This window comes from Oncorhynchus kisutch, linkage group LG14 (genome assembly GCF_002021735.2).
Source record: "Oncorhynchus kisutch isolate 150728-3 linkage group LG14, Okis_V2, whole genome shotgun sequence".
Lineage (NCBI taxonomy): Eukaryota > Metazoa > Chordata > Actinopteri > Salmoniformes > Salmonidae > Oncorhynchus > Oncorhynchus kisutch.
The window spans coordinates 24,587,130-24,602,483 of NC_034187.2; the positions used below are offsets into that span (position 1 = coordinate 24,587,130).

At 41.8% G+C, this 15,354-nt stretch overlaps 1 protein-coding gene across 15 annotated transcripts in view; it reads left to right on the forward strand.

The window, feature by feature from the left end:
• Nucleotides 1-1,044: 1,044 nt before the first annotated feature.
• The window catches only part of LOC109904124 (kinesin light chain 1), a 41,573-nt gene continuing 27,263 nt past the window's right edge, over nucleotides 1,045-15,354 (forward strand). For 3 of the 15 annotated variants that reach the window (XM_020501277.2, XM_031788096.1, XM_031788095.1), the window contains exons 1-4: nucleotides 1,084-1,526; nucleotides 13,345-13,612; nucleotides 13,873-14,103; nucleotides 14,246-14,324. In XM_020501277.2, coding sequence (XP_020356866.1) covers nucleotides 13,346-13,612; nucleotides 13,873-14,103; nucleotides 14,246-14,324 — 577 coding nt within the window. In that variant the 5' untranslated portion in view covers nucleotides 1,084-1,526; nucleotide 13,345. Of the gene's footprint in view, nucleotides 3,134-13,344; nucleotides 13,613-13,872; nucleotides 14,104-14,245; nucleotides 14,325-15,354 lie in introns of all 15 variants that reach the window. The other 12 variants (XR_002257131.2, XM_020501281.2, XM_020501278.2 and 9 more) reach the window with 11 other exon arrangements.

The following is a 15,354-nucleotide window of genomic DNA, read 5'->3' on the forward strand; positions in this document are numbered from 1 at the left end:
CTGCTCATCCTGGCTTGGTCTTTGTGCAACCAATTAAGCCTGGACGCACATGTTTTGGCTTCATTGAGCTCAGCTGAGTCATTTATCCCGGATGTCTTAATTCTACTTTTGTGCAACAGGCCCCTGGTCTTTTACCAAATTGGGCTATTTTTGTGTACCACCCTTACCTTGTCACAACACGACTGATTGGCTCAAATGCATTAAGAAGGAAAGAAATTCCACAAATGAACTTTTAACAAGGTGACTAATTCATGAAGCTGGTTGAGAGAATGCCAATAGTGTGCAAAGCTGTCATCAAGGCAAAGGGTGGCTGCTTTGAAGAATCTCAAATATAAAATATTTGTTTAACTTTTTTGGTTACTACATGATTCAATATATGCTATTTAATAGTTTTCATGTCTTCACTATTATTCTACATAGTAGAAAATTGGAAAAATAAAGAAAAACCCTTGAATGAGTAGGTGTGTCCAAACTTTTGACTGGTACTGAATCGAATCAAAATTATGGAGTTGATTGATTGTATGATAGAGCTTTTGTGCATATACATTTTATTAATTCAACATGTCGATGACGACACTTTATTAATCAATATAATATATATATATATATATATATATATATATATATATATATATGTGCTACAGTAAACAATCGATGGCATTGTCGCAATGTTATTGTCGCTTCTCCTTTAAAGGAGCAATCAGTAGTTTATACATCCGTTTTTATTTATGATATGTACCCATTGAGTCTTGACTGACTCATGAGCTTATTTCAACTGTCCTACCAAATCAGAACTCAAAATATAAGTTTTGTTTACTACAAGTTTTATAAACAAAGTAAACGAACACTATAAATCCTCAAAACATGATTAAAACTGTAATTTTGAAATCATGGCTGTTCGGTCCTTGCATCCATAGCTTTGTTTATGAATTTGAGAGTGGTACATTTCTCCAGCGCCATCACTCGTCTTTTTACAAGAACAGTGGCGATTGATACGTTTTGTAATTGTTTCTACTCCTGATTGCCGCTTTAATCTAAATATGATGACATCATGATCAAGGAAGGGAGCTGGGTGGCGAGGAAGGCAACGCCATTTTCGCACAGCGTTAGTCCTACTAAATTAGTCTCTAGTGATGTTAGACCTAGCTGGGTAGTTAAATGAAATTAAAAGTAGCTCGTGTATTTAGCTAACTTGAAAGAGCATGTAACACAGGCGAATATATGTCCTTTTTGTTTCGCAATCTCTTGATTTACTTTGGTATGTAGTCACCGATGATGCAGCGATAAGCAATCAAATTCGCGGCGTGACAGCTATGTTAAGGTTAGCTAGCTAAACTGCATTGGTTTAGGTATCTCCGGTCAGTAAGGAAGACAAGGGCAAGATATTAAATAGTTCGCTGGGTTAGCTGAGCTAAGTTTATAAACCGTTCATAATTTGGTATTTGAGGTATATAACATTTCAGTTTTGAATCAGATTGAAGTCGGACTAACACTTTACTTTGGGGCAACGGATGTTCAATAGAACGGTAAGATTGACTGGCTGGGATTGTCTGTCAGTGGCAGCTAATGTTGACAACCAGCTAACGTTAGCTAGTTAGATACCGAACAGGCTGGTACCGATATCATTGCATCTAGTTAAAGCAATCTTTTTTTCAATTAACAGAAGTAAATTAATCTGAGAAATTATAACATGTTGCGTACAGCATGTGGCTAGCTAGCTACAGTACACTTGTTATTGATTTATCCTGAGATTAGGTTGTTAGGAGTATTCAGGAAGTTTATGCTAGCTAACTACAGTAATTTATCTGTTATAAACAGAAACCACGCACCAAAACTGCAGCTGGCAAGGTTTGAGCACACTTAACAGGTACAACCGATTACTCCATTTATAGAATACGAATAGTTCATTAGATAACCGAGAAGGGGACCTTAATGAAAACAACAGTTCAGTTGGCCAAGTATCTGTGTCTACAGTAGCTAGATATATGTTCTCCTCAACCTCTGAGCTACTGTTTTTTTCTGTGACTGCTTGCCAAGCGTTGATGGTTGTCATTGAAATTCAGGAGGGCTGTTCTGTAGGAGGACTCTTGTGCCCTCTGAAAGTGTGTCTGTGTTGATCAGGAGTATGTAGACGCTGTGGTGACTAGGGATACTGATCCCAGTGTATTTGGGTTGGCAGCTGGGGGTTTGAATGTCAGGTGGCTGTGAATGTGAATTCTACTAGGCTGCGTGGAACTGAGGAACTTGCCACTATCATGGAGTCTCAGAGCTGGCAGATGTTTTGTGTATTTTATTTCATCATTTTTGGATGAATAGTACAGCTGAAGTAATACTATACACACACACACACACACTCACTGTACCTACCCCACCCCATCAGTACCCACCATTAATTTCTTGCTTCTCAAGCAGCATTGGATTTTGAAGCTGATTATGTCCTGGCCTGAGTGTCAGTGTGAGGAGGACAGGGCCAGTGCAGTCAAATGGCCTTGTTAGATTCTGTCCTCAGTGTGAAGATGCCCCAGGGCAATGTAACCATGCAAATCCCTTAGACTGGAGCCCAAGGGAAGCTGCCATCTAAAAATTGTGGATGCTGCATAGAACAATGACACACACACACACACTGAAGGCCCTGCCTGTTGTTTTAGACACTGTTGTGGTCAGTGTGGGGTGGCTGGTTGGGTGGGAATGTTTCTCTCAGTATCCTTGCTCCCTATGAGTAGTCTTACATAATCTCTTCATTTTAATGCAAGAATGTTCGCCAGTACAAGCACTGTGTATGTACCTCTTTTTCACTGTTTGGTTTTTGCTTTCTCTGCTATAGTGGAGGTGTTATAAAACCTAGCTGTCAAGCAGGGAAATGGTTCCAATTGTTTTTCCATCATTACTATTTCCCATAGTGGATTCTAGAAACACTTAAAATAAGGACTGTTTTTCGTGTAGGCTTACCCTGGCGTAATGTTTTGATAACCATATAAAACTCTCTTGGACAAGGGGACTTTTACCAATATATTCAGATCTATTTACTCTCAGATTTGAAAATATTAATTAGCATCTAAGTAGGTATCATGCAAAACTACAAATCCCAGCAAGCTCCTGCACATCCTGCACATCTTCACACCATTGCTAACAGGTATTGTGTCAATTTAAACTTGCACAAGACAGTTCACATAATTGTTATTTTTTTAAGAAATGTAGCCAATTTATTTATTACTACATTTAGCTAACATGAGTTTAATCCAGAGATTTGGCAGTCTTGTCCAGGTCATGGCATTTGTAGTTCTTTATTATAGCCACATTAGAAGCTAATTAGCATTTAATTTTTGGGGTGTAAATACATGCACATATATTGATAAATGTCACCGGCCCATCAACGCGGCTATTTGTAGAGAATTTTAGAGGCCTCCATCTTGGCGATATTGAGACATTTTTGCATTTTAAGCATATTTTCTGCCATTCTATACATTTTTCAATGGAGTTGATTTTTCTGTTGCCGTTTTAAAGCAAATTTCCTGCAGTTCTATGCATTTTTCTATGCCTCATATGGTGTTATTTTGCTTAAACATATACAGTGCCAATCAGATGTTTTATTAAGTTATTGACAGTTGAAGTCGGAAGTTTACATATGTTGGAGTCATTAAAACTTGTTTTTCAACCACAACAAATTTCTTGTTGACAAACTACAGTTTGGCAAGTTGGTTATGACATCTACTTTGTGCATGACACAAGTCATTTTTCCAAAATGGTTTACAGACAGATTATTTCACTTATAATTCACTGCATCACAATTCCAGTGGGTCAGAAGTTAACATACACTAAGTTGACTGTGCCTTTAAACAGCTTGGAAAATTCCAGAAAAATGTCATTGCTTTAGAAGCTTCTGAGAGGCTAATTGACATAATTTGAGTCATTTGGAGGTGTACCTGTGGATGTATTTCAAGGCCTAACTTCAAACTCTGCCTCTTTGCTTGACATCATGGGAAAATTAAAAGAAATCAGCCAAGACCTCAGAGAAAATTGTAGATCTCCACAAGTCTGGTTCATCCTTGGGAGCAATTCCCAAACGCCTGAAGGTACCACGTTCATCTGTACAAACAATAGTATGCAAGTATAAACACCATTGGACCATACATCCGTCATACCGCTCAGGAAGGAGACTCGTCCTGTGTCCTAGAGATGAACGTACTTTGGTGCAAAAAGTGCAAATCAATCCCAGAACAACAGCAAAGGACCTTTTTGAAGATGCTGGAGTAAACAAACGGGTACAAAAGCATCTACAGTGGGGCAAAAAAGTATTTAGTCAGCCACCAATTGTGCAAGTTCTTCCACTTAAAAAGATGAGAGAGGCCTATAATTTTCATCATACACTTCAACTATGACAGACAAAATTGATTTTTTTTTTCTCCAGAAAATTACATTGTAGGATTTTTAATGAATTTATTTTTAAATGATGGTGGAAAATAAGTATTTGGTCACCTACAAACAAGCAAGATTTCTGGCTCTCACAGACCTGTAACTTCTTCTTTAAGAGGCTCCTCTGTCCTCCACTCGTTACCTGTATTAATGGCACCTGTTTGAACTTGTTATCAGTATAAAAGACACCTGTCCACAACCTCAAACAGTCACACTCCAAACTCCACTATGGCCAAGACCAAAGAGCTGTCAAAGGACACCAAAAACAAAATTGTAGACCTGCACCAGGCTGGGAAGACTGAATCTGCAATAGGTAAGCAGCTTGGTTTGAAGAAATCAACTGTGGGAGCAATTATTAGGAAATGGAAGACATACAAGACCACTGATAATCTCCCTCAATCTGGGGCTCCACGCAAGATCTCACCCAGTGGGGTCAAAATGATCACAAAAACGGTGAGCAAAAATCCCAGAACCACACGGGGGGACCTAGTGAATGACCCGCAGAGAGCTGGGACCAAAGTAACAAAGTCTACCATCAGTAACACACTACGCCGCCAGGGACTCAAATCCTGCAGTGCCAGACGTGTCCCCCTGCTTAAGCCAGTACATGGCCAGGCCCATCTGAAGTTTGCTAGAGAGCATTTGGATGATCCAGAAGAAGATTGGGAGAATGTCATATGGTCAGATGAAACCAAAATATTACTTTTTGGTAACTCAACTTGTCGTGTTTGGAGGACAAAGAATGCTGAGTTGCATCCAAAGAACACCATACCTACTGTGAAGCATGGGGGTGGAAACATCATGCTTTGGGGCTGTTTTTCTGCAAAGGGACCAGGACGACTGATCCGTGTAAAGGAAAGAATGAATGGGGCCATTCATCGTGAGATTTTGAGTGAAAACCTCCTTCCATCAGCAAGGCCATTGAAGATGAAACGTGGCTGGGTCTTTTCAGCATGACAATGATCCCAAACACACCGCCCGGGCAACGAAGGAGTGGCTTCGTAAGAAGCATTTCAAGGTCCTGGAGTGGCCTAGCCAGTCTCCAGATCTCAACCCCATAGAAAATCTTTGGAGGGAGTTGAAAGTTCATGTTGCCCAGCAACAGCCCCAAAACATCACTGCTCTAGAGGAGATCTGCATGGAGGAATGGGCCAAAACACCAGCAACCGTGTGTGAAAACCTTGTGAAGACTTACAGAAAACATTTGACCTCTGTCATTGCCAACATAGGGTATATAACAAAGTATTGAGAGAAACTTTTGTTATTGACCAAATACTTATTTTCCACCATCATTTGCAAATAAATTCATAAAAAATCCTACAGTGTCATTTTCTGGATTTTTTTTTCTTCTCATTTTGTCTGTCATAGTTGAAGTGATGAAAATTACAGGCCTCTCTCATAATTTTCAGTGGGAGAACTTACACAATTGGTGGCTGACTAAATACTTTTTTGCCCCACTGTATATAGAAACCCAGTCTACCCCAAACAGCAGCATGACCAAGTGGACTGGGGACAACCACGAGTTATGAGAGAGAGAAAGAAGACTGGCCCTAGCCCCCCGGCACATATACTATTGCAGCATAGATACTGGGGGGGGCCGGGAGACACTGTGGATGATACCCTCTGACAAGGCCAACCAGGCACGATATAACCATACCCACTTTGCCAAAGCACAGCCCCCATACCACTAGAGTGATCTCAACAGACCACCAACTTGCTACCCTGAGATGAAGAGTTCCTCCACCGCACGAGCCCAAGGGGGCGCCAAACCCGTACAGGAAGATCACGTCAGTCACTCAACCCACTCAAGGGACGCACCCCTCCTATGGATGGGATGGAAGAGCACCAGTAAGCCAGTGACTCAGCCTCCGTAATGGGGTTACAGGCAGTGAATCCCAGTGGAGAGACAGCAATGGCGGTTTGTCGCTCCAGAGCCTTTCCGTTTACCTTCTCACCCCTGGGCCAGATCACTCTCAATCATAGGACCTACTGAAGAGATGGATAGGCAGACCATTCCATAGAAATGGAGCTCTGTAGGAGAAAGCCCTTCCTTTAGCTGTTTGCTTAGAAATGCAAGGGACAATGAGACCTCCGTCTTCTGACCGTACCGTACTTGTAGGTATGTACAGCAGGACCAAATCGGAGAGATGGGTAGGAGCAAGCCCATGTAATGCTTTGTAGGTTAGCAATAAGATCTTAATCATCACTAGCCTTAACAGGATGCCAGTGTAGAGAGGTTAGCACTGGAGTAATATGATCAAGTTTTGGGGTTCTAGTCAAGATTCTAGCAGCCGTGTTTAGCACTAACTGAAGTTTTTTAGTGCCTGATCTGGGTAGCCGGAGAGTAGAGCATTGTAGTAGTCTAATCTAGAAGTGACAAAAGCATGGATTAGCTTTTCTGCATAATTTTTGGACAAAGCTAATTATTTTTGCAATGTTACCAAGATGGAAAAAAGCTGTCCTTGAAATATTCTTGATATGTTCGTCAAAAGAGAAATCAGGGTCCAGAATAACGCCTAGGTCCTTCAGTTTTATTTGAGATGACTGTACAACCATCACGATTAATTGTTAGATCCAACATCAGATCTCTTTGTTTCTTGGGACCTATAACTAGCATCCCTCATAGCAGTGAAAGTTGACATTGTGTTTCCAAATGACATCACCAAGAGGTAGAATATATTGTGAAAACAATAGTGGTCCTAAAACGGAACCTTGAGGAACACCGAAACGTACAACTTACAAACAAACCATCTACAGAGAGGGAGTCTGGAAGGGCATCTAGGAATCTTTGGGTTGTCCGAGAATTTAAAGGCCCATTTTTGATAATCCTTGGTTGGGGTTTAAGCTGTCGTAAATGTTAGCAACACCTCTGCCTTTGCGGGATGCACAGGGCATATAGTTACTAGTGTAAACAGGAGGGGAGGCCTCATTTAACACAGTAAGTTCATCAGGCTTGAGCCATGTTTCAGTCAGGCCCATCACTTCAATATTATGATTAGTTAATTGATTATGACTGCTTTGGAAGTGAGGAATCTAACATTAAGTAGCCCTATTTTGAGATGTGAGATTGCTAAGGCAAACACCGCCATGTTTAGTTTTGCTCAACCTAGATCGAGGCACAGACACAATGGGGATAGCTGTGGTGGTTTGATTAAATTAAATTGTCGCCAGCAGCACATTTAGTCACTACCGCGCTAGATAGGCTGTTTACATGTTATCCAGCTATGCTGTCCCAGACAAGTTTTTGAGATCGGAGACTAAATCCCCATGTCGTTGACTACTTGTGTGGGGTGCGCTGCCATCACTGACGCTTGTTTAATGTGAGCAGGTCAAAGACTCAATCTAAGGGCTAGCGATCTCGTCTTTGAACAGTCCCAGACGTCCCAATATTTTCAAACATGTTGATTTTATCTGCAGAAAATCTACAATGCTATTGTAATGTGAGATGTACAACACGTTTTGAGAATGGTGATCAGCAATAGCAAAAGAGAGCTCACCAGAGAAGAGGCCAGTGAGATGATGCCGTTGTTTCGCATCACACAGTATGTGTAGACTCTCGAGCAGGAGCAATGACTACTACGAGTATGCATTTTAACTTGCCTTCAACCAAAGCCAGTGTCAAATTTTTACATCTCTGGAGTTCATAAGCAACATGTTGGTTAAAATGTTGGCTAGATATTTCAGCTCTGTATGGAAAGTGTGAATGTCTGACTGAACGTTTTGTCTGTTTTGAGCCACAGCTCATAGCTGCGTTAAATCAAATCACAATGTCTTCGAAACAGCATGGTATCGAGAATCATCACGACCAACTGAAGAATCTTGTAATGTGTGACCACTGTTACACACGATGTGCCACATTGCTTAGTGTACTCACCACTACGTTGGCAACACACACTCAAAATCCTAACGTCCCTGAGTTTTGTAAGTCATGTGGTGTCCACCTAGCTTAAAAGGGTCAGAGTGAGGTGTTTTCTCATTTGTGTCTGAAAGTAGCTAGCAAGCTAGCCAACTTTAGCTAGTTAGCTTGGGTGCATGACTGCCATTGTAAGGAACGCTCGTATCAACCCTACCTCTCGTCGAGAGCATCCAGTGTCAATAGTGCAGTGTGTGCTCTGAACTCTCGGAATTTACGAACAGCGTACTCTGACACACTTGAGGCAATTTACGAACGCACCCTTAGTTGCCAATCAAATGTATTTGGTATTGATCAAATGGGCGTGCAGGCAGGAGAGTTCCCATTCAGTTGTGAAAATGTGGGTTGGGACAAGCATGCATTGGCAGGCAAAGCAGCAGAAGGACAAGCAGGCTACTATTCCCCATCGTTAATCAGTGCAATTTTGACGACCAACTATCTGAAAATGTTTGAAAGGGTTTATCTAATTCCCTTGTTAGATTTGAGCTAATCTTGCTCTTGCTAGCATTTGTTGTTGATCTTGTTGTTGATGTGCGTAACTGAGGGGGGAGAGCCTACCTTTTTTCATGGTTGTTTGATCCATAGGACTGTAAAGTTCCCAAATGTAAGAGGACTGTGGTATTTACACTACCGTTCAAAAGTTTGGGGTCACTTCGAAATGTCCTTGTTTTTGAAAGAAAAGCTTATTTTTTTGTCGATTTAAAATAACATCAAATTGATCAGAAATACAGTGTAGACATTGTTAATGTTGTAAATGACTACTGTAGCTAGAAACGGCTGATTTTTAATGGAATATTTACATAGGCGTACAGAGTAGAGGTCCACCGAGTTGGATTTTTGAACACAGATACCGATTTATTGGAGTACCAAAAAAAGCCAATTCCGATTTAATCGGCGGATTAATATTTTTATTTCATTTTTTTTATATGTATTTGTAATAACAATTACAACAATACTGAATGAACCCTTTTGTTTTAGCTTAATATAATACATAAATAAAATCTATTTAGTCTCAAATAAATAATGAAACCTGTTCAATTTGGTTTAAATAATGCAAAAACACAGTGTTGGAGAAGTAAAAGTGCAATATGTGCCATGTAAAATAGCTCAAGTTTAAGTTCCTTGCTCAGAACATGAGAACATATGAAAGCTGGTGGTTCAATATTCCAACTTCTTCAATATTCACAGTTAAGAAGTTTTAGGTTGTAGTTATAGGAATTATGACGCGTCGACTATTTCTCTCTACCATTTGTATTTCATATACCTTTGACTATTGGATGTTCTTATAGTCACTTTAGTATTTCCAGCCTTATCGCGGGACTTGATAGGCTTGAAGTCATTAACAGCGCTGTGCTTCAAGCATTGCTAAGAGCTGCTCGCAAACGCTACCTACCACCGCTGTAAGATTGCTCTATCAAATATCAAACCATAGACTTAATTATAATAAACACACAGAAATACGAGCCTTTGATCATTTAATATGGTTATATCTGGAAACTGTCATTTCGAAAATAAAAAGTTTATTCCGTATTTTGTCGAGTCTAAAAGTCTAAATATTGCAGTTACATTGCACAAACTTCAATGTTATGTCATAATTACAGTGCCTTGCGAAAGTATTCGTCCCCCTTGAACTTTGCGACCTTTTGCCACATTTCAGGCTTCAAACATAAAGATATAAAACTGTATTTTTTGTGAAGAATCAACAACAAGTGGGACACAATCATGAAGTGGAACGACATTTATTGGATATTTCAAAACTTTTTTTAACAAATCAAAAACTGAAAAATTGGGCGTGCAAAATTATTCAGCCCCTTTACTTTAAAAAAATACAGTTTTATATCTTTATGTTTGAAGCCTGAAATGTGGCAAAAGGTCGCAAAGTTCAAGGGGGCCGAATACTTTCGCAAGGCACTGTATGTAAAATTCTGGCAAATTAATTACGGTCTTTGTTAGGAAGAAACACAGTTCGCAACGAGCCAGGCGACCCCAAACTGCTGCATATACCCTGACTCTGCTTGCACTGAGCACAAGAGAAGCGACACAATTTCCCTAGTTAATATTGCCTGCTAACATGCATTTATTTTAACTTAATATGCAGGTTAAAAAAAATACTTATTTGTATTGATTTTAAGAAAGGCATTGATGTTTATGGTTAGGTACATTTGTGCTACAATTGTGCTTTTTTCGGGAATGCGCTTTTGTTAAGTCTTCACCTGTTTGGCAAAGTTGAATTAGGCTGTGATTCGATGATAAATTAACAGGCACCACATTGATTATATGCAACGCAGGACAAGCTAGTTAATCTAGTAATATCATCAACCATGTGTAGTTAACTAGTGATTGTGAAGATTTTTTAAATTTTTATAAGATAAGTTTAATGCTAGCTAGCAACTTACCCTGGCTCATTGCAGCCACACTCGTGTAACAGGTGGTCAGCCTGCCACACAGTTTCTTCATGGATTGCTATGTAATCGGCATCCAAAAAGGCCGATTACCAATTGTTGTGAGAACTTGAAATCGCCCCTAATTAATCGGCCATGCCGATTAGTACAGAGGCCCATTATCAGCAACCATCACTCCTGTGTTCTAATGGCAAGTTGTGTTAGCTAATCCAAGTTTATAATTTTAAAAGGCTAATTGATCGTGGGAAAACCCTTTTGCAATTATGTTAGCACAGCTGAAAACTGTTGTGCTTATTAAAGAAGCAATAAAACTGACCTTATTTAGACTAGTTGTGTATCTGGAGCATCAGCATTTGTGGGTTCGATTAGAGGCGCAAAATGGCCAGAAACAAAGACCTTTCTTCTGAAACTCGTCAGTCTATTCTTGTTCTGAGAAATGAAGGCTATTCCATGCGAGAAATTGCCAAGAAACTGAAGATCTTGTACAATGCTGTGTACTACTCCCTTCACAGAACAGAGCAAACTGGCTCTATCCAGAATAGGAGTGTGAGGCCCCAGTGCACAACTGAGCAAGAGGACAAGTACATTAGAGTTTCTAGATTGAGAAACAGACGCCTCGCAAGTCCTCAACTGGCAGCTTCATTAAATAGTACCTGCAATACACCAGTCTCAACGTCAACAGTGAAAAGACCACTCCGGGATGCTGGCCTTCTAGGCAGAGTTCCTCTGTCCAGTGTCTGTTCTTTTGCCCGTCTTAATTTTTTATCTTTATTGGCCAGTCTGAGATTTTTTTTTTTTTTTTACTCTGCCTAGAAGGCCAGTATCCCGGAGTCGTCTCATCACTGTTGACGTACTATTAAATGTTCCCAAAGTTTAAAGATGATGGATCCTCCAATTCTGGTTTATCGATCCCACCACTCGCCATCTACATAGTTCCCGGCTGCGCCTCACAAAAGGATAGTTTGAATTCCGCCACTTAAGATTCGAATTTTGATGACAACATGCACATAGGCTGTAGTTGTTTTAACGGAAAAGCCTATGTTTTTTTCAGCTCATTTACGAGGCAGTGGCATACAACGCAGCGTAGGCATAGCCTATAGGCCTAGTGTTTATATATTTTTTTATTTATTCATTCGGGTTTCTGATGTGTGAATCAGGCGTAAGGTTGCTGGTTCGAATCCTAGCCGACTAGGTAAAAAAATCTGTCTAGGCCCGTGAGCAAGGTACTTAACCCTAATTGCATTTGGCGCGTATGCATAATGACTAAAATGCACAATGTAAATCAATGTATGTGGTAATAGTCTTTGAGTTGGACCTTTACGTCTATTTATTGAGCGTTCTAAAAGTTTATTCGCCAGGTAGGAGAATGATTTGGGAGGGGCCTGGAATTGCCAGTGACAGCGCATTTCTGAAACATTGTGGTCCAGAATGCTCCACTCCTCCCTCTGTCCAAGGTTATTTACGTCATCAATACCTCAGCTTGGCTCTGTGTTTGAACAGGCAGAAGTCAGAGCAGAAGGTCTTCAAATACATTGCCCACACTCTTCTTTCTTTTTCGACTTACCAAGCATCAAGGTCTGTCTTCAGCACAAAAGCCCTGCCTGTATGTGTGTCATTGGTTGATAAGCACGCTTTGTTCAACAAAACGAGTGATTTCCCCGATGCAGACACACGGAGGAGCATATTGATTGAGATGGGCTAGACTAAAGTGGATGTTGGAAAGGCTGTCTGATGATAAAATGTAATACCCCGCCCAGCCGCGAGGACAGAAGATATATATATATATATATATATATATATATATATATATATATATATATATATATATATATATATATATATATATATATATATATATATATATATATATATATATATATATATATATATATATAAATAATATGTTTTTTTTAATGTACCCCTTTTTCTCCCCAATTTCGTGGTATCCAATTGTTTTTTAGTAGCTACTATCATGTCTCATCGCTACAACTCCCGTACGGGCTCGGGAGAGACGGAGGTTGAAAGCCATGCGTCCTCCGATACACAACCCAACCAAGCCGCACTGCTTCTTAACACAGCGCCATCCAACCCGGAAGCTAGCCGCACCAATGTGTCGGAGGAAACACAGTGCACCTGGCAACCTTGGTTAGCGCGCACTGTGCCCGGACCGCCACAGGAGTCGCTGGTGCGCGATGAGACAAGGATTTCCCTACCGGCCAAACCTCCCTAACCCTGACGACGCTAGGCCAATTGTGCGTCGCCCCACGGACCTCCCAGTCACGGCCGGTTACGACAGAGCCTGGGCGCGAACCCAGAGTCTCTGGTGGCACAGCTGGCTCTGCAGTGCAGTATAACTTCTGTCCAGGGCCTCCCGGGTGGCGCAGTGGTCAAGGAACCACTGCGCCACCCGGGAGGCCCTGGACAGAAGTTATTTTAAGCAAAAGTGTCTTGAGTCTCTAACACAATGGATACAGGTCAAATGTAAACAAATATAGTGTAGGGCTAATGCATTTAGCGACACTGAATTAAAGGGACAGCATATTTATTATGTACTTAGGCCAGGGTATCTGTACTTCTGACAACTAAATCCAGTCCTCTTCTTTGTGTCTGGTACAGGATGCGTGAGAACATGTCCACCATGGTGTGTTTGAAGGAGGAGGAAGACCCTGGGGAGAAGCTGTCACAGGATGAGATCATCTCCAGGACCAAGCAGGTGATCCAGGGCCTGGAGGCTCTGAAGCAGGAGCACAACTCTATCTTGGAGGGCTTGCTGGGCACGCTGCGCTGCCTGAAGCAGGAAAACCAGGGTGTCCTGGTGGAGGAGAAGTCCCTCATGATCCGCAAGTCCCTGGAGATGCTGGAGCTGGGCCTGAGCGAGGCACAGGTCAGTACACTGTTTGTCTGCTACACACCTCTGGACGTGGGGGAGCTGGAGATAGAGCCCTCTGGGATCTGATCGAATTAACCTGCAAATTAGACAGCTAGATGGAGAACCCACAGCCATCTACTACTTCAATGGTCTGAGTGTCAGTAAACTAGTCTGAAACAGAGGATTATCCATTAATTTACCTCCAGTGTTCTCACTGTTCTTCCTCGACCCCTTGCCTCACCACTACACCTGTTCCCCTGTTGTGTTTGTCCCAGGTGATGATGGCGCTGTCGGGCCACCTGAGCTCTGTGGAGTCGGAGAAGCAGAAGCTGCGGGCACAGGTTCGTCGGCTGTGCCAGGAGAACCAGTGGTTGAGGGACGAATTGGCGGGCACCCAGCAGAAGCTGCAGAAGAGTGAGCAGAGCGTGGCTCAGCTGGAGGAGGAGAAGAAACACCTGGAGTTCATGAACCAGCTCAAGAAGTACGACGAGGATCTGTCGCCATCGGTGAGTTAAGCCACACCATACACAACATGCCCACGCGCAAGCAGGCTGATGTAAACACACACACACCCCACTGCTTTTCATCTGCCTGGTTTACTCTAAATGAAAATAACAATCATCTGCCCTCTCTGTTTTCCTCTGTTAGGAGGAGAAGGACTCTGACTCCAGTAAAGAGAATCTGGATGATCTGTTCCCAGACGACCAGGATGACCAACCTCCTGGCAGTGAGTGTCTTCTTCATATCCCCATGTCTCTCCGTTCCACCCCTCCCATTCTCTCTCCTCGTTCCCACTTTCCCTCCCCACTCCCTCAATACATTGACTGGTCCCTCTAACTACTTTCTCATCCTGTTGGTCTGAAAGGCCTGATCGCTTTGAGCTTTACAGTGCTATTAGACTGAGCTGGTTGAATGTTGAAGCAGGCCAAATGGAAATGGACCCAGTTAGCCAGATCACACAGGCATCAGGTTGGGTTCACTCTAGCAACCAGCATTTATAGGAGAGGATCTGAGGCACAGAGACAGACAACCACTCCCCATTTAAGCAGATCATTATGGACAAAATTAAACAAAAGTGATCCTACGTACATTACCATATCGTATAATGATCCCACACAGAACCACATCCAACAAATGAAGTAAGACATATCAGTACATATCTACATTAGTGCACTTTAAATCTTTGCAATTTGGTACATCTCCAGGAATTGCTCCACCGCATAGAGAGCTAATGAGATGCAGATAGGGCTGTGGAGGAGGGAGGGAGATGGGAGCAGGATCTCTAGTCCTTTGTTGTGTTTGTATTGGGGATATTATTACTTTATTTGAATCTGTGTTTCTGAGGGGGGAGAGAGAGGGAAAGAGAGGATCAAAGGGAAGAGTGGGTAGTGCCAGGAAGCTCTCCAGAGAGCGGGGGAGGAACACATCATCAAATGATCCTGAGTATGCTCACATTAATCCAGCTGCCACATGAAGCAGAGCTGACTGAGATAGCCTTCTGTGTCTGTATGACATGATCCTGGGCTGGTACTGTTATAGTGAAGTGGGATAGACTCCTCTACTGTCCAGACTGCTACCTCCTTGATAGGCTCTTAGGTCCCTATCAGTGCAGTGCTGGAGTTGGTACAATGGGCCCTGGCTAAAGGTGGATTGTATGTATTTACATAGTTGCTGTGTGTGCATTGCTTTTTCAAGTGGATATCTTTGGTTTGGCCATGCATGTCGATAGGATTCGTCACTCTAGTGCGAGTCGACTG